This window comes from Acartia tonsa, chromosome 9 (genome assembly GCF_053477335.1).
Source record: "Acartia tonsa isolate MP-2025a chromosome 9, ASM5347733v1, whole genome shotgun sequence".
Lineage (NCBI taxonomy): Eukaryota > Metazoa > Arthropoda > Copepoda > Calanoida > Acartiidae > Acartia > Acartia tonsa.
In genome coordinates, this window is record NC_137268.1 from 27,199,862 (window position 1) to 27,226,205 (window position 26,344).

The 26,344-nt window shown below is 32.7% G+C and overlaps 1 protein-coding gene across 1 annotated transcript in view; it reads right to left on the bottom strand.

Moving 5' to 3' along the window:
* LOC145327468 (uncharacterized) overlaps positions 1-25,998 on the bottom strand; it is a 36,937-nt gene extending 10,939 nt beyond the window's left edge. The window contains exons 1-4 of the mRNA XM_080171015.1: positions 25,987-25,998; positions 25,646-25,680; positions 22,864-22,918; positions 15,075-15,106 (exon numbers count right to left, since the gene is read on the bottom strand). Coding sequence (XP_080027141.1) covers positions 15,075-15,106; positions 22,864-22,918; positions 25,646-25,680; positions 25,987-25,998 — 134 coding nt within the window. The remainder of the gene's footprint in view (positions 1-15,074; positions 15,107-22,863; positions 22,919-25,645; positions 25,681-25,986) is intronic.
* Between the last annotated feature and the right edge of the window lie 346 nt (positions 25,999-26,344).

The window sequence follows — 26,344 nt, forward strand, 5'->3', positions numbered from 1 at the left end:
TCTGGAGTCAAGTCTAAAGTACTCTCAATAACATATATTTTATCTCTTGGTACAATTCTTACCCCTTTATCTTTCAATCTACACTTTTCTAGGGGTTGAACCTCGAATAAACTATCAGAAATTACTTTTGTCACTAGACACGGACCCACCCATAACGAGCAGAGTTTACGAGCTACACCAATCGTTGTGACGTCATAAAAAATATAACAATAGGAATTTATAGCTATCGGCCGACCTATCCTTTCTGTATTTTCTACCTGTAAATACTTCTCAGTTCTTTCTTGTCCAGTTCTCCAATTCTTGTCAAGGCACTCCAATAACTCTGAAAAATTCATATGTTTAATTTTCGAGCGGGTTAACGGATCAAATGAATCAAGTGGAAGCTTAGGGTTTCTTAGAAACATCTTAAAATACGGGGAACATCCTAACCTCCGATTGAAAGAAGTGTTCATACAAAATTGTGTAGCTTTAAGTTTATAAGCCCAATCTCCATCTTGAAAACGTAAATCAGTCTTAAGAAACGAATACACCGATTGGTTGTATCTTTCACTGTAATTCGAATTTGCTGATCTTGGAGGGATAAAAATTTGTTCAATTCCCAACCTTAAACAAACTTCCCTAAAAACTTTTGATTTGAAACTTTGTGCATTGTCAGTCCTGATTCGCTCGCATAGTCCCCAAACAGAAAATAAATTAAACTTCAAACATTCAATAATTGTTTCAGCTTTAACATCCTCAATAGCAAACAACCACACATATCTAGTACAACTGTCAACTACTATTAAAATGTGCTTACAAATGACTCCAATATATTCACACTCATTCAAAGGACCTAAAGCATCTATGGCCAACTCTGCCATAGCTTCCCCAGCCAAAGGAGAAAATTCTATATTATGATTATGTTTAGGTTTTTTACGTCTATTCAAACAAATGACACAATTTGCAACTGCCGCCGCTACATATTTAGACACATAGGGAAAAATGAAGTGACGATTAATCCTGCTCAGAGTTTCCAAATAACCCCTATGCCCCGCTGTAACATCTGCATGAGCTAACAAGAAAACTTTATTGTACATTCCAATAGGTACCACTACCCGTTCAATAAATTGAAATTCTTTCTGGAGCCGCATAGGTGAAGTCAAGATAATTAAACCATCTTTATAACTCAAATGTTCAAAAAATCTTAATATTTGTTTACCACGATAAGGCATTTGAGACAATTCTCTGGACGTAGGTTTGACATTATTTACAATAAATTTCCTCACCTCAACTAAAACAGGATCCTTCTCCAGGCTACGACTAAATTCTCTCGCCTTCAATCTGGATGATATTTGACTGGCCGTCTCTGCTCCAATTCCTGCAATAAGACATAATTTAGGATCTTCCAATTGATATACAGTATCCAATATTAACTCTCCTTGTTCGTCTGTCGATAATTTAGATATCCTATCTTTACTATCCTTTAATGCAGTACGTGACAATATATCAACATTAGTATGCATCTTGCCCTGCCTATGTACAACCTCATAACTGAAGGTGGATAAAAAGTTTATCCACCTTATGGTGAGACCAACAAAATATCCGTTCTGCCTCCAAGTAGATAGATGTTTCAGTGCAGCTGAATCAGTTCTCACGATAAACTTCTTGTGTCTCAAATAACATTCAAATCTTTCAACAGCATTTACTAATGCACATAATTCTCCTTTATGTGCTGCATAATTGGCTTCATGAGTTGAACAAACACGTGACCAACACGATATCATCTTCTCTTGTCCATTTTGTTTTTGACTTAACACTGCAGACATAGCTGTAGATGACCAATCTGTATCCAACACAAATGGTTCAGCCTCCATCCTCCAATCCGGGAACGATTTACTTATTTCTTCACAGAACAATTCTCTAGTCTTTGTAAAGGCTTCCATACTTTTTTCATCCCATTCTATTTTACTACTGTTTCTGAATTTGTTCAATGGTGCCGTAATATCAGAAAAATTCTTGAAATATGAACCATAATAATTTATGAAACCAGTAAATCTTTGAATATCTTTACCTGTTTCAGGTACTGGCCAATTCTTAATCTTTTCAATATATGCTTGGTCCATAAATATGCCTTCTGCATTAATAATATGGCCCAGAAATTTCACTTCCTCTGCAAACAACGTACATTTTCCAAGATTAATCTTGAGGCCTGCTTCACAGAATGTTCGTAGTAGAGTATTCAAATGCTCCAGATGTTCCTCCACATTCATACTATATACCAGAACATCGTCCAAATAAACCAGGCAAAATGCCCTTAATTCAGGACTCAAATCCATTACTCTATCCATCAACTTTACAAATGCACTTGGAGCATTGGTCAATCCGAACGGAAGCCTCTTGAAGCAATATTGCCGTCCATTAGAACAAAATGCTGTATATTTCCTGACAGATTCCTTCAAATGCATTGAATTATACGCTGAAGTTAGGTCAATAGACATAAAAATCTTCTTTCCTCCAAGTTTGTCAAATAGCTCACCAATATTAGGCAAAGGGTAACAGATCTTCTCAGTTATCTCATTTAATGAGCGGTAGTCCAGGACAAAACGGACTTTCACCTCGTTAGTATTTCCAACCTTCTTCTTAACAGCAAAAATTCCAGAATTAAACGGTGAATTACATTCTTCTATCACATCTGTTTCCAACCATAAATCAATCTGTTTTTTTAGTTTCTCTGCATGATGAGGATTGAGTCTAATCATCCTATTCTTGAAAGGTTGAGCTCCAGGAACCAACTGAATATCATACTCCTCCAAAGTACAAGATCCAATATCCGTAGGATCAATCGATAACGCCTTGAAATTCTTTAAAAACAAACCAACTATTCTCCCTTTCAAAGAAACATTATCTTTTAAAAACGGAACTTTATCCAACTTCAATTTATCTTTAATAAAACGAATCTTCTTTAATGTTGTTGACACATCTTCTTTAACTCTGTTCTCTTGCAGCATTGCTATCTTCTCCGCCAAAAACAAATTTCCAACTAAAGTACCAGCAGGAACAGATTTCTTAACAGTTTCAAAATTCGTGATTTTAGTCATAATTTTACCGTTCTTTCCCACCTCAGTAATTCCTTCGTTTATCAACAAGTTGTTTCGGCTACAGTAACCTTGTCTAGGAGCTATATAACACAACTGTCCTTCAGGCATATTTCCCTAAGTTGAAACTTCTACCACCACTGTACTCAATGCAGGAATTTCTATTCGATTTTTCAATGAGCAAATCCATTTTTGGTCTTGTAACTCAGCTACATTAATCTCAGGTTTCTTAGTTCTTGCTTTCTCCATTTTCTCCAAAACTGTATGAACCAAATTCTTCACTACAATTTTCCGTTTAGCTACTAAATTCACACTGATTCCATGCATCTCAATCCTGTTGCCGTCTTTGGCAAATATCGTCTTCACGTTATTTTTGTTCAGCCAATAACTGCCTAGGTTCATAGGTACAGTCATGCCGGAAATAACAAAGCAATCTTCTTGAAAACTGTGACCTCCAATCTGAAATTCAACATTCCGAACAACACCATCAATCTTGATGCTGGAACCCTGCACGCCTGTAGCTTTCGAATCCGTTTCTTCAATCACACAATCAAGCTTTCTAGCCAACACTTGAGATATCAGGCAGCCTCTTGCATTGCCGCTATCAATTAAGGTCAGGATTTCCATGCCACCAATCTTCGTTGGAACATAGACTTCAGCCGCTCCAGCCGCCATCTCAGAATCTTCATGAAACTTATAAAACAGCTATCTAACTAACACCAACAGTTATGAGGTTGTAACTATCCAATTGTCTATCAAATAACTATCTATCTGTCTACAACAAATAACAAAAAAACTGAATAAAACAATTCACTCACCGACAATATTTCATCCACCAACAGAAACGTCCAAAATATTTCTTAATCCACAATCAACAAGACTTCTCTCCGGCCAACAGAAACTCCCCAAACTATTTGTTAATCCACAATCAGTAAACTTCTCTCCGACCAATCTAAAATATTACAAACTTTTAGATGCCAATTGATGGATAAATCACTGTACATAAGAATTAATATCGATATTAATATATATATAACAAGTTTTATAAGACTATTTTTCGAACAGCAATATATATATAATGGTAATCAAATGTTAACAACATGAAACAAAATCGTAACAACTCACCATCAAATAAAAATGATGACAGTATCTCCCAATCACCACAAACACTCTTCTCAGCCAATCTAAAATAAAATACAATTATTTTAGATGCCATAAATAAATGTTTCACTGAACAAATAAACTTGTAACACAATAAAAGAAGTTGTATTAAGAAATAGACATGATCAAATATTATCAATCACCAAGCAAATTAATCTGTCCAAATACCATAAGTTCAATTCTTTTGAAATTCAATAAAATATTACCTAACAAAACTATTATTGTCAGATTAAAACTGAGATGTATAAAAGGTTTAAAAGTCGAAATTCAACTAACTATATATCTCAATACCTGAAAGCACCTTCTTGCGCAGCTTTGCTTCTCTGCGCAGCTCAACTTTCTGCGCATGGCGCGCTCCACGCCCGATAATCATTGCAGCTACCTCTATACACCACCCCATTCTGCGCATACCAGCTCCGAGAGATAGTGCAAATTTCCTTGCAAATATGGTCACTCCCCCTTTTTCTCAAACAAAAGAGACAGCTCCCCCATATTTGCGCATACCAACTCTGAGAGGTAGTGCAATCTTCGTTGCAAATATGTTCACTCCCCCTTTCTCCTCCAACAAAAGAGACAGCTCCATCATATTTGTGCATACCAGCTCCGAGAGACAGCCCCTCCCTTCCTTCATAGAAAGAGACTTCTCCACGATTATATCTAATGCATTATAACAATTTTGCTTCATGAAATTCTAAACTTCATTAAAATTTTGCTGAATCAACATTACTAAATCGCAATATAATTGTTTTAAAATCGAATACTTTAAATCACAATAACTGAATCATCTTTTAAAACAATTTTCCACATTTCATCAAAATTTAATACTTTTCAAATACCTAATTTCACATTTTTATCAAATTTAATTCAATTTAAAATTCAATTTAATATTTTTCAATAGCAATTTTACAAAATTGTATTCCTAATTCGTTCTTCATTTTCACTTTTTTATTATTCTTATCTCTGTTAGACTCCACAACAGTCTGAAACAAAAATGAATTTTCCTAATTTCAACAAAACATAATCAAAAACTAAATTAATTATTTTGATTTCCATTATAACATAATCTCATAATTTCATATAGACTTATAAACAATATGTTATCTTTTCATAATTCAAAATAAACCATCAAAATAAATTATCACAAAATTAGAGTTGCTTCGTTCACTCTTTATCATTAATTTTGTTTTGTTGTTGTTTATTTACAATGCGCATAAATCAAAACAATGCCGCGTAACAATTAGAAAATGGAATAAGGTTTTATGATTATAATACATTCAAAACATTAAAACCATAAAATGTCATCTATAATAGCATTATTCCATGCCTCAACTTCCGCTACAAGATCGTCTTCATAATCGCTTGCCCCTAAACCATCGACATGTGCCACTTCCTTTGTATCCTCCCCTTCTTTCACCTCTCCTTCAATTTCACCAACCAATTTCTTTTTATCCATACTATTTTCATTCTTTTTAAAACTCTTTTGCCCCGTCTTATAAGGAACAAAAGGCTTGTTTCCCCACCGCAAAAAGTATTTTCCTTTAGGATTAGGCAACTTTTTATCTCTAATATCAAAACAATCCCTCATCATGTGACCCTTTCTGTTGCAATAGTAACAAATAAAACCACCTTGAATTGCGCCAATTAAAGGAATAAGTTCAGCTGGTCCACCAAATTCATCAGCTAAATCAATTTCACATTGATTTATTTCATATGACAAATTATCTTCATCACTAACCTGATCAATAGTTACAGGATTTGACTTGGAACCAACGCCACCAACCATCGTCTTAGCCAAAGCCATCTGGTTTGTTGTACATCCTCTAGCCATTGACCCTGAAATTTGATTAAATTGTAGCCCTTTAACAATCAATTGTGCTTTAACTATTAACTCTGTCCGAAACTTCGTTATCATTCGCACTTGTCCGTCACGCTCCAAATCCAATGCAAATTGACGCATCTGATTAGCCAAAAGTGGAGATAAAACCACATTACACACTTGAGAATAGAAATCCATGAACATATCATCAGTTGGTTTCGGATACGCACGTTTCCAGAAAGATAGTATCTTATCAAAAAATGCATCAATCTTATCATTCTCATGTTGCTTAACACTCAAATACGCATCTTTACACACATTTTTCATGTCGGGTGGTAAAAATGTCTCTCGCATCTTACACAAGTACCCCTTTAATGTTAATTGTCTATTCTCCATATCAGCAGGTTTTAGTGTATAACCACAAGCGGTTCTTACACCCACACATTTATCAAACAAAATTTCCTTACACACTTGATGATTAGTCATATGATAACGTCTAGTAGTCATCCAAAATCTCTCCAAATAATCATCAAAGAAAATCACATCATCGTCAACTGCAAATTCAGGCGCATTTTTTCTAAACTGATCATCAAGTTTAGCACACGTTTCATTGTACCTATGCACATTCTCCTCCCCCTGCGAAACATACAGAGATCTATCTGGTACATAAACAAGAGATTTACACCAACTAACCTGCGAATCACTTAGTCCAGCTTCAAAAAAATTGAGCGTATTAAAATCCTCCGCATCAACCTCAGAAAGGGCTGGCCACCACATGAGAACTCCATTATAGATATTATCCACAGCATCAACTCTAGACAATTCCCAAAGTTTTATGATCTTATCTTCATTTCCCTGCATACCACCAAAAATAGGCCGAGAACCACCAGCAAACAATTTAGGCTTCTCTTCTGACCCTCCAAATCCTCCAGCTCCACCAGCCGTCCTCTGCCACGGCATAGAGTTATTTAAACCATTCTGCTGGTTATTCGACCCATTCTGCTGGGTATTCTGCTGGTTATTCGACCCATTCTGCTGGGTATTCGAACCATTCTGCTGGTCATTCAAACTATTCTGCTGGGCAATCTTTTCAAGAATTCGCTGCTGGCCAGTCATAAACTCATCCACAACGGTCACATTCTCAGTCTTGATATCATTATCAACACTAGACTCCACCACCTTATTAAGACGATCTTCTAAATCGTCCATCCGAGTAGCCAGTCCAGTAACCGCAGCAACATTAGTATCAACATTATCCGTCAACTCTTGAATTTTCGTCTCCAGTGGCGCTATACGCCCACCCAGCTCCGCCGCCACATTATCAAGTTTAGTCCCAATAGCATGAATCTCATTCTTGACCGTACCCCAAAAAGTAATCATGTACTCATCCTTCTCCACCTGAGACATCTTCCTCCATTCAGAAATGTCCATCCTGGTCACTACAAATATCCTGAACAAAAACCAAAAGCAAAGAAATAATACAATTAAAAGAAAATCTGAGCTATAGATTCGTACTACACTACTGCGCCAAAATGACATGTAGTAATAGCAAGAACAAACAGCTAAATATTCTTATAAAGTGTATTAATTCAATACAAGATTAACATACAATAATAACATTAATATTAAGACAACTGTTCACTTTTATGTTCGTGTCGTGTTGCAGAGCAAAGGTCTTGCTCCGAAACGGTTGACACAAGAACTCAAAGCTAAACTATAAAATACATGCATTGCTCTTAAATCAGGAAGAAAGGGACTATACATCACACTTGTAAGATACTTTGGAGTAGAATACGTTTTAGTTTTAGAATAGTTGAGCTTCTCAAACAATGATTTAATCAGAAAGTATAAATTGTAAATAGACAAAAAGATGAAGAATTAATGATAAATAAACTTTTCTGATCTCCAATCATGAAACAAAAGTTTTGTTATGAAAGGAATTATATCTTTTTCTAGCTGGTTTTTCAAAAGTAAATTTAGTCTATATTTATGATTTGTCTGTTCATTAGTCTACATTATTTAAGGCAGCTATCATAAAAATATGTCAATTTGGGTTTTAAATCTTTAATCAAGGATCGTATGAACTCAATAATATGTATAATTTTAGTTAAGTAAGTTATAACATGGCTAGAAATCAACCTTATTCGACATTCACTCAAAGCCCCAAAAATAATGGACTTAAAAGTGTATTAAACTGTATATAAAACATTTGCAAATATATTGGTACCATTAATTTGCCTCTGAGATAAAAAAAAGTATGTTTTTTGATATTTTTCTCTTGCAACAAATCAAATTTCAAATTTGAGTCACCAAAAATGCTAAACTAATTTTTGCTCTAGAAGAATCAATTTTTGGAGTTAGAAAGTCCTTAATACCTCATTTTAATCGCCTGGCATTGCTTTATAATATACAGGTAATGACTTGGTTGTTTATAGAACAGCTGACTAAAAAATCGAGGTTTTGTGATAAACCCACTTTTGTTGTTGCTCCATAAATGATATTTTTTTTCCCAATTTTTTTGGCTGTAAAGAAGCTTTATATATTCATATAACATCCACCTAAATTTGACTTTTGATATTTTATTTATAACATCACCAGAGGGAATTGGATTTTGGAAAAAAATATCAATTTATATTTTAAACTGCTATGCATTGTTCTTGTTCTTGTTTCTAAAAAAAAATTTTATTATAAAAAAGAGAATTATTTAACGCTTCTATAGGTATGTTTATCATTTTTCTATGCTAGATATAACTATAATTACACCATTTTAAAGTTAGACATCTTAACATATTAACACAATTATTGAATCGGTCTGTATTATTAAGCTGGCAACCCTTAAAACAGCTGCATTTCATTATCATATTATATATAGTAATTATTATATGTATAAACACACTTAATTTTTTAACTTTTTATTGATGGAATACATATGTTTCTCTATAAAAATAGATCATCAGTTCCAATTAAGATGTATAAAATAAGAGTTAAAAAAAAAAATATATATGTCAATGCATTTTGAATCCTTTTAAAAGACTAAATAAGAAAGAAGTGTCAGAAAATTGTGCCACCTGCGGGGTTTTTACTGCTTATATCCTCTTGGGGTTAGGGGGGAATTAGCATCTTTATATAAAAAGGGGGAGGTGTTTAAAGAGAATTTTTAAAGAGAAAAAAATAGGTCATATTTTATCATTTGCAGTTTTACAAATTAATACATGTTCTATAAAGCTTTTTTGTCTGTAGCTTAAGATTTCGGTAAAGTATAAGGCTATTTTACTAATTTCCTTACTCCTTTAATTACATAGCTCCTAGATGTTTGGAGCGCAGCTGCTAGTAAACAAACAAAGTAAATCAATTCCTGAATAATTGATTTACAATTTTAAAAAGCAAAACATTTTTACAATTAGGATGTGTATATCCACACCATGCACAGTGCCTTCTAAGGTGTTTTGACTTTAGTGTCAGAACCTAAATTGGGACATAGTGCATTTCATTACCCTAGGTTAGGTAACTTTATTTCACTTTTCAATAAAATCTAAAATGCAGCGGTTTTTGAGAAAATTAAATTTGAAAATTTCAAGTTCAATTTTCACCCACTAGGAGTTACCGTATAATCATAACAAGAAAAGCAAAGATTATTTATTTTTAATTTTGAACAAGTTTGCTCTAATAAATTTCTTCATAAAACCACTCCTGAAGTGATGTAATTAATGGCTATTTTTATCAATTGCTTTGCTAAGGTCACAGAAATTCAGCCTTAAATAAATCATATATAGGGAGGTTTTATGACTGACTTTATAAAAGCAAAGTTGTTCAAAATATTAAATAAATAATCTTTGATTTTCTTGTCATGATTATGCAGTAACTCCTAGTGGGTGAAAATTTAACTAGAAATTTTTAAATCTAATTTTTTTTTTGAAAAGTGAAATGAAGTTACCTAACCTAGGGTAATGAAATGCACTATGTCCCAATTTAGGTTCTGACACTTAAGTCAAAGCACCTTCGAAGGCACTGTGCATGGTTAGCTCTTATTGTTAATTCAGGTGTTTTAGAATTAATCTTAAATGTTGGAAGATGATTTTTGTAGCAGTAAGGTACTTAGCAACTTTATAATCATTACTTTATGTAAAGGGATGTCCCGGTGGGGGGGGGGGGGGGGTTAGGGGGTTAAGGGTTATTAATTAATTTGGGGCAACCCCATAATTTTTAAATTTTTAATTTTTAATCTTCCCCTCTACCCCCCCCCCAAAAAAAAAAATATAAAAAGCTTTGACGTCCTTGCCTTTTTTATATAAAGATTACCCCACAAAATAAACATGGGGATGCCCAAATTTCCCTCCCCCCTTCCCCCCCAAATCAAAAAGCTTGGACGTCCTTGATTATGTAAGCTCATTTAAAACATACTGAAATCAATTTGTGTACAACAATTATCCTATTTAGTTTTTTAGTAGTGAAGCTACTCTATAATTCAAAATATTTGTCCGTCCATTGTCTGTCCATTCATCTGTATGTCTGTCCATTGGTATGTCTGTCTGTCTGAGACAGAAAGGGGAAAACGAGATTTTCTCGGCTTCTATAAAAGATAGAAGGTTTAAATTTTCATGGATTGAATATTCTCTCTCTCTATCAATACTCCATATTTTCATCAAGTTTCATTAGGATTTGCCAAAAAACTGGGGTGGGCTATATGGATTCCTACAATTCAAGTTTTCATGATTTTCTCTACTCCTATTCAAGATAGATGGTTAAAATTCAGGGATTGAATACTTTGATATTTTGCATAATTTTATCAAGTTTTATTGAGATTTACTTATTGGGGTTCTACCTCAAACATAGGAGTCCCAAAAATTGGAGTGGACAAATGCAGGAGTCCCAAACATCAGAGTGGACAAACGTAAGAATGGGACAAACGTCAGAGTGGACAAACATCAAGGTGGACAAACGTCGGAGTGGAAAACATTGGAGTGGACATTGCTTAAAGAAAACCTAGGAGTGTCTACTATTTTAATAATATTACAATTTTGAAATTTTTTACACCCCTGTCTACAAAATAATGACTATGGCTGCAGCGCTCAGCCCCCTAGCTTATATCCTAACCTAACCTAACTAAGAAAAGTAACGGGACGAAGGTAGGGGGGGCTGTGTTTGTAAACAAAAATTCAAAATTGAAAAAAAAGTTTGGGACTCCTGTGTTTGTCCACTCCGACATTTGTCCCAAAAATCCTGCGTTTGTCCACTCCAACGTTTGTCCCACTCCTGCGTTTGTTCCACTCTGACGTTTGGGACTCATGCATTTGTCCCTTCAATGTTTTTCCACTCCTACATTTGGCATGGAACCGATTATTGGTTGGGGTGCTAGTTTGATTCCTAGATTTGTAAGTTTTAAGGATTTTCTTTACTCCTATTAAAAAAAATTTAAAAGGCTGGGTTTATACCCCCCATAATATATTAAGGGGGGTGATTACCCCCATCCCTAAAAAAATTACTCTTTTACAAGCACCTCCCCCTGGATACTCCTGCACTCCCCCTTGTAGTGACTAGGCCAACTTTATGGTCTCTGGTTTCAGGAAGCCCATTCAATTATGAGAAGTTCACATTATAAGAGCACTCTTATAGCATCCTCTCTATTAGCATTACATGTGTAATGCATTATAGACAGACAGATAGATATTGTGAGGGATCCTACACTTTATAACACCTTGTTTTGCATGGTAAAAATTGTTCCAATAGTTCTTGATATTGATATTTTATTTAAAAATTACAATAACTTGAATATAATGATGTTTAAAAAATGCTGAATTATAGTTATATTTAGACTAGAAAAATGATTAACATACCTATAGAAGCATTAAATAATTCTCTTTTTAATTATAAAAATATTTTTTAGAAACAAGAACAAGAACAATGCATAGCAGTGTAAAATATAAATTGATATTATTTTCAAAATTCCAAAATTATCCAGGGTCCTATAGGAAGCATCCAAAAAACACAGAACTCAATAGGTACTGTAATTGTCGAAATCTTAAGCTAAAGACAACAAAGATTACTACTTTATATAATAGGATAATGAAATGCAGCTGTTTTAAGAGTTGCCAGCCTAATAATACAGACCGATTCAATAATTGTGTTAATATGTTATGATGTATAACTTTAAAATGGTGTAATTATAGTTATATTAAGCCTAGAAAAATGATAAACATACCTATAGAAGCGTTAAATAATTCTCTTTTTTATAATATAATTTTTTTTAGAAACAAGAACAAGAACAATGCATAGCAGTGTAAAATATAAATTGATATTTTTTTTCCAAAATTCAATTCCCTCTGGTGATGTTATAAATAAAATATCAAAAGTCAAATTTAGGTGGATGTTATATGAATATATAAAGCTTCTTTACAGCCAAAAAAATTGGAGAAAAAAATATCATTTATGGAGCAACAACAAAAGTTGGTTTATCACAAAACCTCGATTTTTTAGTCAGCTGTTCCATAAAAAAACCAAGTCATTACCTGTATATTATAAAGCAATGCCAGGCGATTAAAATGAGGTATTAAGCACTTTCTAACTCCAAAAATTGATTCTTCTAGAGCAAAAATTAGTTTAGCATTTTTGGTGACTCAAATTTGAAATTTGATTTGTAGCAAGAGAAAAATATTAAAAAAACATACTTTTTTCTATCTAAGAGGCAAATTAATGGTACCAATATATTCGCAAATGTCTTATATACAGTTTAATACACTTTTAAGTCCATTATTTTTGGGGCTTTGAGTGAATGTCGAATAAGGTTGATTTCTAGCCACATGTTAAAGTTGAGTTATCTTAACAATGAAGAATGTCCTAATTTTTTTTTATAAAAATGCTTTAATTAAAATATGTTGATAGACAAGTCTATTTGCCTTGCCTAGTTCAATTTCTTTTTGCCTTTTGTGTAATTAGGTTCCAGAGAGCTATCAGTTTGAGTTGTTTTTATGCAATACAAAACAAAATTAAAAGACAATTTTCATGTTTTGTCCCTTATAAATATTGAGTAACTTGTCAAATAGTTTTAGTACAGTAGGATGTGATGGCTGGTCTGCAGTCTTTATTAATATATGTCAAAATATTATAAGCAAAGCGGTCAAATCTACTAGCTTTTTAAACTAACATGACAAATAAAAAACTCTTCATTTTTAGTTGCAAAGCAAACAAAAAGGAATTAATACTTAGATTGTTCACACTCCTATTTCAAACAACTTATATAATACCACATAATAAATAGCTAATAGCAAAACCTGTCAATAATTTAGAAATGTGTTTGGCACCTTTAAAATGCAAAAAACTGTTGAGCCAAAATGCATTAAAGTTTTTATAAGAAAGGGTTATTTTAACATGCTGTAATTAAAAGGATATCTTAGGACTTCAATATTGAATGTAATTTGTATTTTTTTCTTTATATTTCAATGATATCCTTATAAATCAGTAACAGGATCTCTGTCTGTCTGTATTTCTGAACAGAAAGCTCTAACTAACCGCTGAACCAATATGGTTCTTCCTTTACAATGTAGCTTTTCATACGTACTGAGCAGGTTTATAACTATTTTGAAGCTTATCAAATTTTAAGTTTATTTAATTTTGATATGTTTACTTTTAGCTAATTTGAAAAAAACATATATTCTTTGACTTTATATTTTAAATGTTATTTCCTTGTACAATAAAGCATAATCTATCTATTTTTCAATTGTGTAAGAATAAGAAATAATTTGAAATTTATTTATAATTTGAGTGTCCTCTGAAACCAAACCTTTAAAAGTATCTTTATTATCTCCCTCTCTCTCTCTCTCTCTCTCTCTCTCTCTCTCTCCCTTTTAATCTCCGCCCCACCAGTTAAAATCTCATCTGTTTTGCGAAGAAAACTTTTTTTGTAAGTTCTAAAGACCGTATGATTGGGTAGTTTAACAGTATAGTATCAGAATAACAAAAGCTATAAATCTGTTGTGATTTTCCTGCTAAAAACATCTGTGGAAAAGATATTTTTAGCTGTACAAAACCACTTAACCACAAAGTGTTACGAGAGAGTTGAAAAATTACTATGGTCAGTTGGATGTTGCGAGATTTCTCAATTCGCAGATTTTTTGTGTGAAGATTAGCAAAATGGACAAATTTTTTTCAGCACATTTACCAAAATTTGTAACATTCTATTTAAATTTCAATGCTTTATGAAACTATATGATATGAAATAAAAGTGGTCTTGGCTGACATATTATCGACATAAGGTTATTCTAATGTAGTTTTGATACTACAGTTAAAACCCTCGATGGGGAGCTCTAACCCTGCAGGGCCCTAGCTTCGTGGGGCTCTACTAACCCTTTCTTAACTTTACCTACTCAAAAAAGTGTCAATTCATTTTCGTTTGTAGTAGTATTGTTTTTTAGATGAAAAAACAACCAATTAAAAAAGATCATTTTTTGCAGTATTGCATACTCACTGTTAATTTCATACTTTTTAAAGGCTATGAATGGTTTTACACTTAATTAGGTCATCTTAACTATAACATACAGTTTTCAAAAGCAAAGATTTTACATAATTAGGATTGTTCGTCCGTTTGTATTGGATAATTCGTTTTTAGTTAGGCATGTTAGATTTGTCCTATCTATTTCAAACTATGCATGTATCTATTTCGAAGTATGAATGATTTTGTAACAAATTAAAGTACTATCTAAATATCGGAGCAATCAAGAGGCCTCCAGGGGCGAAGCCTCTGGTAAAAAGTGTATAGCTTTGTGTATCTTTGTTAAATAGATAACATAACTTTTAATCAACAAGTGCCTTGTCTAGGAAAAGAAACCCTCCCCCTAAACAATCGAAAATAGGGGGAATTATTTTTTCATTTGTTTGTTATTTTAGATCGTAACAGGTTAGGTTATATTGATTATTGCATAGCCCTTTAGGGTTAGGGCACAACAGGTTTAGGACCCGCAGAGCATATTAATGGGGTAGGGATTCAATGCTCGATAATCAGTTTGAGAAAAACACCTGAAATATTTTACCTTAGTAATGGATACTGTAGCTGGTTTAAATACTGAAACAGATCACATATTAGTTTAATTTTAAATCCTTAAAGTGTTATTATAGTTATTATTTAACATAACTATAATAGTTATTTATTGCAGCGTATTATAGACAGTTTCCCGCGGTATATTAAAATAAAAAATTATAAGATTAAAACCTGATTTTATGATTTTATTTTAATATTTTTGGAAAGTTACATGCTTTTTCAGTATGGCCAAGAGCCAGTTATAATCCAGCGGACATTATTCGGTTACGAAGACACAATTGTAAAAATATTCTTTTAATCAATGATTTTAATGAATTAAAAAGGACAATTATGTCCATAAAAAGCCCAGCATATTAGGGTTAAAATTGGCAAAAAGGGAACAGTTACCTTTATCTAAAAAGGATGACAACATCCTTAAAAACGAAGCCCGAAAATTGGACGGTATGGCAAATGTACACAAAAACTTATAAAGTCAGAACTTTTTTGTCTGAACAAAAGTTTATATAAATGTGATAAAAAATTGCTTTAATACAGGATAATATTTAAGGACATACTTATTACATACATTTTATGACTTGTTTATGAAGATGCTACGATCTTGTTACTATATTGTATCTTATTGTCCTAGGAATCAATATGCCAAAAATCAGATTTAATGCTTTTGAATTAGATTTAAGGTGGTATGGCGGATGACTTTCCCACCAAAAATTATTGTGCCCCTAAAAAACTTTAGAGGCACAATAATGCAAGGGGCGTAGTCGCGGGTGAATATATATAAACTGCTATATTAAATAATTCAAATACAAAGTCAAAACTTTTCCCTTTGCATTTTAGATATTTGTTTAACGTCAGGGATGTTGGCACCCCAAGAAATTTTTTTTTGCATCAAATTTTTCCGCATGGCAAAAGGGACTTTTACTTCAATCAATCTTGTTGTGCCATAGAAAAAATAAAAATAAAATTACCAACCAAAACATAGACGTCCAAGGGGGAAGTAATGGGGTGATTACCGCCCCCCTCCCCCAGTGAATTTCGGGGTGCCGTAGGCACCCCCAAAATTATGGATTTTCAAATTTTTCCCCCCCTCCAAAAAAAAAAGCTTCCATCTATGATATAAAGATTACCCCTCCAAAACGAGTTTGGGGGTGCCATAGGCACCCCCAAAATTTTAATCTTAAAATTTTTACCCCCCCCAAATGAAAAAGCTTGGACGCCCCTGAACCAAAATATATACACTTAAATAGAGCACAGAAAGCCACCCTTATTTTTTAAATTAAGGGGGAGGGGAGGTATTATTTACTTCTCATACATCCCTGCGAGGGTTCCTAACTCTGCGTGGCTACCCATTTAACCTAACCTAACCTATGTAAAGTAATAATCAAACAAACAAAAACTACCTCAACCTTATTAACAATTTGTTTCAAAATTAGGGGTTTGGGGTTGTGGCCTCAACTAGGAACTTATAGGGAAACTGCCAGCTTTTAATTAAAGGTCCACTTCTTAATTCAATAATAAATTTAAATTTAAAGGTATTTTTTGATGTTGTTGGGATGCCAAAAATCCCTGGCTTTGTATTTGTTGAGTTTATAAACATAATCTATTATTGATGCAATATAAAGTAACTCCACAAATTCTCTTATTTTTCCTGTAGCAGGTATCTACCCCCCCCCCCCCCCCCCAGTACATTTACAGGATAGCATTGCAAAATGTGAAAATAAAATACTGACAAATCAAAATTGGGCTGTTTTAACAGATATAAAACTCTAGAGCGCTGTCAAACACTTTGGTCTAATTAGAAAAAGAATTTTCACAAGATTATCATATTTGTTTATGATTCATTACAATTATACAAGAGGCGAAGAGTTCGTACTAAATTGTGTACACGTTTTAACCAATACAATGACCGGAATGTTCCTTCAGTGCATTTTTATATGTCAAATAAAAAGGTGTAATAATTTTCACAAAAAAATCAGCTAGTTATCTTGAATAGCAGCAGAGAAATTCACGTTTCCCAATAACGTTTTAAATAGACATACTAACGAACGGACAGACTGACAGACGGAGTGCTGAATTGTGAGACGGACGACAGACAGACGTACAGACATAAACGGACAGATGGACGTACTGGTGGACAGAAATACGAAAATTTCTGATTTTAGAGTAGCTTCGCTCCTAAAAAGAAGAAAATATTTTAAGCATGATAAAACTATCCCAAAACTTTATTCAATTTCAAAGAAAAAATAAAACCAGTTGCTCACAAAACAAGGAAGACAATAACATCCATAACAGCGAAGCTAAACAAATGAGACAAAAACTAACATAGACTAACATTTGATATTAAGGAACCATATAAAGACACCTAGAAATTTATACCCACCCCCTCCCCTTCTTAATCTTTGAAACCACTAAAAATAATTTTAGGGGCTTTGTGCCTTGGTTAATACAAATCGGGTAAGTCTTTTACATTTAATGTGGGTTTGTCCTCCCCCCCTCCCCCCCACTTAAAACACTTTTAGGGGGGTATATCTTACTACCTTGATTTTTTTAATGGCGCCCTTCGCGAGCTATTTTACCCTCCCCATCAAAAAGGCTTGGACGTCCCTGATAAAAAATTTAACACTCATAACATCCCAATGTTTAAAAGCTAAGCTTTTCTATAACTAGGGTCGGTCCGTACGTCCGTCACAAACGGATAGTTTTATCGTTAATTTAAACAGGTTAGAATTGTCCTATTGATTCAAAACTTTGCATTATGATTCCTGTAGTAGTTAGGTACAATTTAGAAAGCGTAGCTACTCTATAATCATTACAAGAATGTCCGTACGTCCATTTTAAACATGTTAATTTTTTTACTTTTTTAACAACAAATTTTTATGTGATCTAATCATCCGATTGATCTGATTTTTGATATGTTGATTCCTGGGACAACAAAGTATAATGTTATAAGCGAAACAACTCTATAATCAAGTCCTAAAAATGTAAGTATGTCCATAAACATTATCCTGTATCAAGCAGTTTTTCAACAAATTTACTCACAATTTTGCTTCGACTCTTACACGTTTATATTATGATTATTCAGTTCTGACACTATATAAGTGTTAATGTCCGTTGTTCTACCGTTTCCGTATTTCGCTTTTATGGATGTTGTCATCCTTGTTTAAAATAATATTTTTATTGTGTGATTGCCTTTAAAAAGTTTATTCCCACATTTTTATGTGCATTTTGAAAAATAAAATGCATTTTTTCTCTTAACATATTGGAGAATACTTTTATATCAATCAATCAAACAAAATGCTGAATTTTATTGCTTTTTATACATAGGTATAAATTTATGTTAGAAAACACATTGTATTTTCATAAAGCAATATAATCTTGAATTATGAAGCTTTTTATTGTGCCTAAACCTTTAAAAGTTGGACCAACAACACCAAAGATATGTGGACATTAGTTTTAAAAGACAAAGGCGGCTAAAAAGCTGCTAAAACATTTTGACCATTATGGGTGTTTTATTTAAAACTTATATTTGCGGGAACTTTTGTTTAATGAAATCTTCCAATTTTTAACATTTACAAAACAGCCTACTTTATTTCATCAAGATCCATGACAGATCTTTATAGGAAATAAATGTCTATATATGAGCTCAAGTTTTCCAAGCAATAAATGTTTAAAACTTATAGTGCTCCAATAATCTGTAATAAACTCTCATTGACCAGAACGATAAGACCCATTATTTTACTGTATGAAGAATAAATTCATATTTTTTATTTCATGTTGCTATTTGAATTATATTGAAGTATTAAATTTCTATCCATAAAACAGAAAATTTAAATTTATAATATAGTAAATAAAAGAAAACTTAGTTTTAAAATAATTTGATACTAGCGATACATGAGTAATGTGGTCAGATATTTAACTAAAATTTAACAGTTAACTAAACATTTTAACCCTTTCAGGACGATAATTTGAAATAAAAAATATTAAGATCCTAAAATAGTTTAAAGAAAGAAATCGTCAGGGAGAAGATAATGGAAGAATAGGGTTAATAGTCAGAATTCAGACAACCAAAAGAAAGTAAATAAAACATTGAATAAACCTAGCCAATAGCGAGATAATTATATCGAGTCCAACTCTAGTACCTAAATATGCTCCATAATAATGGGAATATGGACATGAAATTTCAGTAGGATATCTTGAATAGGGACCGAGAAAATCAATTTCCTCCTATATTATTCAGACAGACAGACGAACATTCCAAATTGTAGTGGTCAGTCTATAACACTATAGGGGAAATTTGATTTTCTCGGCTGCTATTTTGGATAGAAGGATGAAACTTCTTGTCAACATTTCCATAATTAAGGAGCATAAATAACTATAAAACATCAATGGCAGTTTGGCTGCTTTTTGGCAGGTCTTTGGCTATTTTTATATTTTTCTACGAAGGCTTTCCAAATCTCCTTTTACAATTTCTTATCCATGATTTGTTTGCGCTTCGCTACTTATAGATGTTGTCATCCTTTTTAAAAGAGAAGCTTTTCTATAATTAGGGTCGGTCCGTCCGTCCGTAACGGATAGCTTTTTCGTTAATGTAGGCATGTTAGAATTGTCCTATCAATTTCAAACTTTGCATGGTGATTCCTTTAGTAGCTAGGTATGATTTAGAAAGCGTAGCAACTCTATATCCATTACCAAAATGTCCGTACGTCCATTTTAAACATGTTGATTTTTTAACTTTTTTAACATCAAATTTTTATGTGATCCAATCATCCGATTGATCTGAATTTTGGTATGTTGATTCCTGGGACAACAAAATATAGTGTTATAAGCGAAGCAACTCTATAATCAAGTCCTAAAAATGTAAATATGTCCATAAACATTATCCTGTATCAAACAGTTTTTTAACAAATTTACTTACAATTTTGCTTTGACTCTAATACATTTATATTCTGATTATTCAGTTCTGACACTACCGTTTCAGTGCTTCGCTTTTATGGATGTTGTCATCCTTGTTTTTCTTGTAAACAACATTTGAAATAATTCTTTTCTTGATAGCAGAGAATTTATGTCATACTTGTTTTCATTGAAACTTTGTATATCCACATAAAGTTACACAAAATACTAATAACTAATTCATGAAGCTAGCTAGCTTGCAGGGAGGGAGGGTGGAAACATTGGACTGTAAATTAGACTGGTACCCAAAGTTTTATTATTTCGTTATCTTATTTGCTAGCTAAAAACTTCATTGGATTTTGATTGGTAAGTTCAAAACTATCTATTAGTGTCCAAATGTTTTAACCAATAATTAAAATCTACAGCAGGTATAATCTTGTTTATTATCATTTGAGATGTATTGTATATAAATTAATCGTTCCATTAAGATCCCTGGCTAGCCCGGTAATGGGTGGGGGGAAGAGGGGGAAGGGTTTGGAAAAAAAGAAAGATATGTTAGAGAAGAGACATGAAATGAATATATAAATATTGAAAACAGTTTCTCCTTCTCTCTTTCAATTTATATTGTAACAAAACAGCAACTATTATCAAAATTAGCTTTGATTATACTTGAAATCTTAGCCAAGGACGCCCAAGCTTTTATCCTTTTTTCGGAAGGAAATAAAGCCCATTTTTTTACGTGTGTAATGAAAATTTTTCATAGGTATGGGAAGGGGGGGGGGGGAGAGTTGGCTGGGTAATACGCCCATAAAAGTTTTGGAACACCCCCATCTTCCCTCTTCTCTGATCTTAGTTCAATAATATTTATTCATCGCATCGAATTATAGGCACCTTTCCGCAAATCCAATTTTGTTGACCCCTGGGGGCCAAAGGCCAGGGCCAACAAAACTTACATTAATGCAGCGAATATTAGTCGAAGCCATTGTGGAAAAAATTGCTGTGTTTTGAAGAAATGTTGGTTTTAAATCATGAATAAGGAAAATTTTACTTTTACCAGAATATACAATATATGTTACATACATGATCATCCACCAAAAAAAAACAATAGACATAGAAAATCTAGATAGTCAAACTGAGCCCATTTTTCGTCAAAATTAAAAAGGGCATTTTGTTTATATACTAGATACGGGCGACGAAATTGGAGACGAATTTTTTCGACGATATAATTTTTAGAAAGCTAACTTTATCAAAAGAATTTCATAACTGACGTAATATTTGTTTTGTCATATGCTTCACTTTATAGGAGGAAAGAATTTTATGCACGAATAAATTTACTCAGGATAAGATTAATCCTAAAATATGCGCCAATTTATAGCTGACTCATAATACGAACGAAATGAAAAAATATGCCCTTTCATTACAAAAAGTGTACACAATTTCAACCAATGAGATATCTTGTATGTTCCTTTAGTATTCTCCTATTGGCGGATTCAGAAAATATGTATCTTGAGTAACTCTATTCAAAATGCATAGATAACACAGAATTTTACACAAGGAAAATTATCTTTAAACAAGATTGTTCTTAATAAATACGTATGCCTTTTTGAAATTTTTAAGATATTGACATTTTGTGATATTATGATATGCAAATTTCATATGGAGAGATAAATAATAAATATACATCCTGCACATCCATTCATTGAAAAGAAATACTGACTGAAAAAAGCCCCTCAAAAATTTTGTTATTCGATGAAAATTAGCTATTTCTAGACGGACAAAATAATTTTCAATCCTATAATATAAAGCAATAAGCTTTTTTGTCTGTAGCGAAGGATCTCGCTAACCGCTGAGCCGATATGGGTTTGTTTAAGGCTATTTTTTTTCATATATGAAATAAGCATATTTTAGCTTTAGGCTATTTTACCGCCCTTTCATATACCTTCGAACATAGAGCATCTAGATGCTAGGGTTGCAGCCGCTAGTTTATTTATGCGTAGAAGCATATTTCCATCAAGGCTACTCAATTATGAATGGAATAACAATATTTACTTTCAATATTGAATCAAACATTTATAAATCTAAATTTGCATTTATAACAAGATTAGGAATAGTTTTATCTGCGTAATATTTGGAATAGGATATATGTATGTTTCTTTACTTGTTAAAAGCAAAGCTTTTCTACGGTCCGTAGGTCCGTCTGTAACGTATATCTCATTTACTTTTGTTTTAGAAATGTTGAAATTGTTGTACGGATGTCAAACTTGGCATGTTGATTTCTGTAACCGTTATGTACATACAAACTAACTAAAATTACTAATATTAGTTTTCTTATTTATTAAACTTCGCTTTTGTAAACTATTATGGGATGAGAAAACAGGCCTTCTAAATTTTAAATTTCAAGGGGGTTGTAGACATCCCCCATCCCCAGTTTGTAATATTTTTTTTAACATTATAAGTTTGGATTTTAACATTTTTGCTATGTTACACCCACATAATTCAAAGTTTGAAAATACTTTGATAACTCTATTTCCAATATCACAGAATTAAAGTAAGATATATAGAGAGATAAATAGCTAAAAGTAACTATGTCCCTCCTTCAATGACCTTGTATCGACTCTGGATTGATTCTCTAAGATCAGCTGAATGTTTCAAAAGTGTTAACACAGTCAGGTGTTGGCCAAAGAATAGCAAGCAAAGTGTAAACTTATTTCTATTAGTATCTAAACACAAGGACAAAATGTATTTTTCAAAATTTTGAGGGGTGTATAATAAGAGGTTTCAAAGTTGAAAGGGGTAAACACCCCTTAACCCCAATCCTTGGACGTCTATGAATGAGCTATAATGATTTCTGCATTTACTATAGATCTATTATTACACGTAATTATATGTGATTCCTGAGGATTTGCATCTGTATAAATATATTCTTCATCCTCATAGTAATTGGCTTCCCTGAAAAGATAAGTAAGTCATTTTAAAAAGCCCCAACCCGTGACCGTGACTCAACATGTAGCGCATCCGCTCGTCGTCGGAGAGGTAATAGATTTTAATCTCGGCCCGACACGGCTTCATAACTAAAAAACGTTAAAATGGTTCCTACTGCAGCTATGTCAGGTGCGCGATATAAATAGTTAGAATAGGAAATTTTATTTACTGTAAAATTTTTTTTTTTTGGCGAATTTATCCCTACCCAACCCGTTCAAGTACCCCTGAAGACTTCTAGGGGCGTAGCCGCTAGTATTATATAAAGCAGCCATGTATTTTTTGTCTGTAGCTTAAGATTTCGATAATTAATGAACCGATTTTATAGAAGTGTCCTATAGGTCCCTATGTGGTTTTAAGCTATTTAATTCTTATATCAAAGTTTAGTTATAGGCTTTTTTTCTACTTTCCTTACTCCTTCGAATACATAGCTCCTAGATGCTAGAAGCGCAGCAGATAGTGCATATAAAAAATACTATCACGGCCGGAGTTATGGTGTTGTGTACGGACAGAAACACTTTAATTTTATAATAGCTGCGCAAATACATTTATAGGGGGGGGGGGTGGCTAAAACTAACCATAAGAAGAATTATGAATTTCTTTTTCAACTAATGAACATTTTATGCATTTTTTAACAAATTGGCTTCACAGAGAAAGGAAACGTATTTTAGAAAGAAAAATTTTCTATCCAATATTTGAATTATACAATTGGGGTTGTTTTTGTTTATCATCTGTCGTTGTGTAATCTTTTTATGACGGCTCCTTTTCCATCCCCCGTAATATTTCTTTGTAGGGATCTAAAGGGATAAGACAATGACCGATAAATTAATGCAAAATCACATCCCCAATGACAATTCACAAAATTACCCCTTCTGTAGATTACAAATAGTTGTTGAAACATTTGACACTTAGCTGAATTAACCATTCAACTAATGAATTTTCAATGCAAGTCACCAAAGTTATCAAGCCAACGAATAAGAAAACGCAATCATAAAACTTTGGGAACCAGTGTAATAAACAGCCATATTTCTCTTCCTTCCCTGAGATTTCCTCATCCCTTTAAAAGTGTCTTGGACAAGCCGTTTTAGAGATCTTACTAAATACAATCATAAGACAATAATAATTGAGACAAACTGCAAAATCCGTTAGTTTTTTTAGTAGCGAAGCTACTCTATAATTCGAAATGTCCGTCCGTCTGTCCGTCTGAGACAAAGTGGGGGAAACGTGATTTTCTCGGCTCCTATAAAAGATAGAAAGCTGAAATTTTTAGTGAAGATTCTTATAACATATGCACATCTAATCTATACATTGTTTTGTCCATCCGTCTGTTATTTGGGGTGCTAGATCGATTCCTACATTTTCATGTTTTTCTGAATTTCTCAACTCTTTTTTTAAGATAATGGGCTGAAATTTTCAGGGATTGCTTAAATTTACATTTTACATATTTTCCTTAAGTTTTATTACGATTTTTATATTAATAGGGGTGCTAGATCGATTCCTAGATTTTTAGATTTTCTATTCTTTTCTCAATTCCTATTCAGGATTTGCAGCTGAAATTATCAGGGATTGAATATGCTCATATTCTACATATTTCCATCAAGTTTCATAAAGATTTTATAAATTGTGGTGCTAGATCGATTCCTAGATTTTTCATTTTTCGTGCTTGAAAGGTTGCGTGATTTTGAAGTTTTTGTCATTTCCCTATTTCATCAAATATATATTGATGACACTGGTATACTGTAAATATATTCATAATATTCATAATTTCTGAGCTTCGCTACTTATGGATGCTGTCATCCTTGTTTATATGTTCAATCATGGCCATAACTCAGTCAAAAATGCTGACGAAACAGACCTTTTTGATCCAAGATACTGTTTATTTTAAGGTTCAAGTAATCAATTTTTAAATATCTTAAAAACTAATGAAAATACAAAATGCATAATGCAAATTGCCAATTTTTGACATAGTTATGGCCAAAAACATGATAAAACATTTAAAAAAGCCAACAGACTTAATTGTTTTAAATTACATTTATATTATCCCTATCTCGGCCGGAAATGAACCACTTTTAATTAGTGGAAAGTTAAAAGTGTTTCATAAACTTAAAATTTCGCATTAATCTGAAAAAAAATTTAACTTCTAATTATATTTTTTGTTGTGTTTACGCAGGTTTCTATATTCAAGTTGGTTAAGTCTGTTCTTTTGTCCATCTGTCTTAAATTTAGATTTGTAAATTGTTATTTAGTCTGTGTAGAGGAAAGGGTAACAGGGACTGTAAATTACACTGGTACCCAAAGTTTTATAACAACTTTATCTCATTCGATGGATCTAAAACTTTAGATTATGAATTTTGATTAGTTGAATCCAAACGAGCAATTTTAATCTACAGAAGAGGTAGTTTTGTTTATCATCATTAAGGATGCATTTGATTTATCGTCTATTATCTTATCCCTTAAGATACATTTAGTCGTATAAACATATACAGATTTTTTTTCATTTTGATTTCGAATGAATACTAATAAATAGATTGTTGTTCAATTTTAAGGGAAGCTTTATATGATGGTTGGCCTTTAAAATTTTTTGTCTTAGAAGGGAGAGAATGGCAATAGCTTTTAAATAATTCTCGAGGCTAGGAGAGCAGCTGCTAGTTTACATAAAAAATTAAATGTGGTAAAAACATGTAAAAGTATAATTACCTATTCGAGCTTGATTCTTTTAACCGATTTTCTTCCTGTATACAAAAATATCAATAGCATTTTTTTGTAAATTATTTACATTATATTATTTAAAGTAGTAAGGTTTTGAAGAATTTAGTAAGATTTGATAGTTACTGAACCAATAAAGTGACTAATGTGGGATGGTTTTAGGCTATTTTTGTTAATTTTGATTGATTGCTTCCAAACTAGAAGAGTCCAAACTTTTCCATCAAAAACTTAAATACACAGAAGTGGCTTTGTTTATTTATTTATATAATTTATCAGTTTCCATTGTTTTTATCCCTAAATAGTTATAAACCTTCCCAGGACCTATGAGACGCTAAGAGAACCATTTCGGTCCAGCGGATAGCGATATCCTTCGGTATACAGACAGGCACAACAAACACACAAAAAAAAACATCAAGTTACTTTTATACAAGGATTTTAGGGTCAAAAATAAAATTCGTTATTGAATTTTTCCTGTGGCATAGAAAGCTGTTGATTTGAATGTTGTTGTACTTGTTGTTGATTTTGTTGTTGATAAGATCGAGCAACTGCTTCGTCCGTGACATAAATAAATCCTGAAAAAATGGCGGTTACCCCAAAGTGCCTTGTCAAACACAATAATGCCCCTTATCTATAATACAAAATAGAACGATGTCTATCTGTCTGAAGATTAAGATCTCAGTAACCATTGAA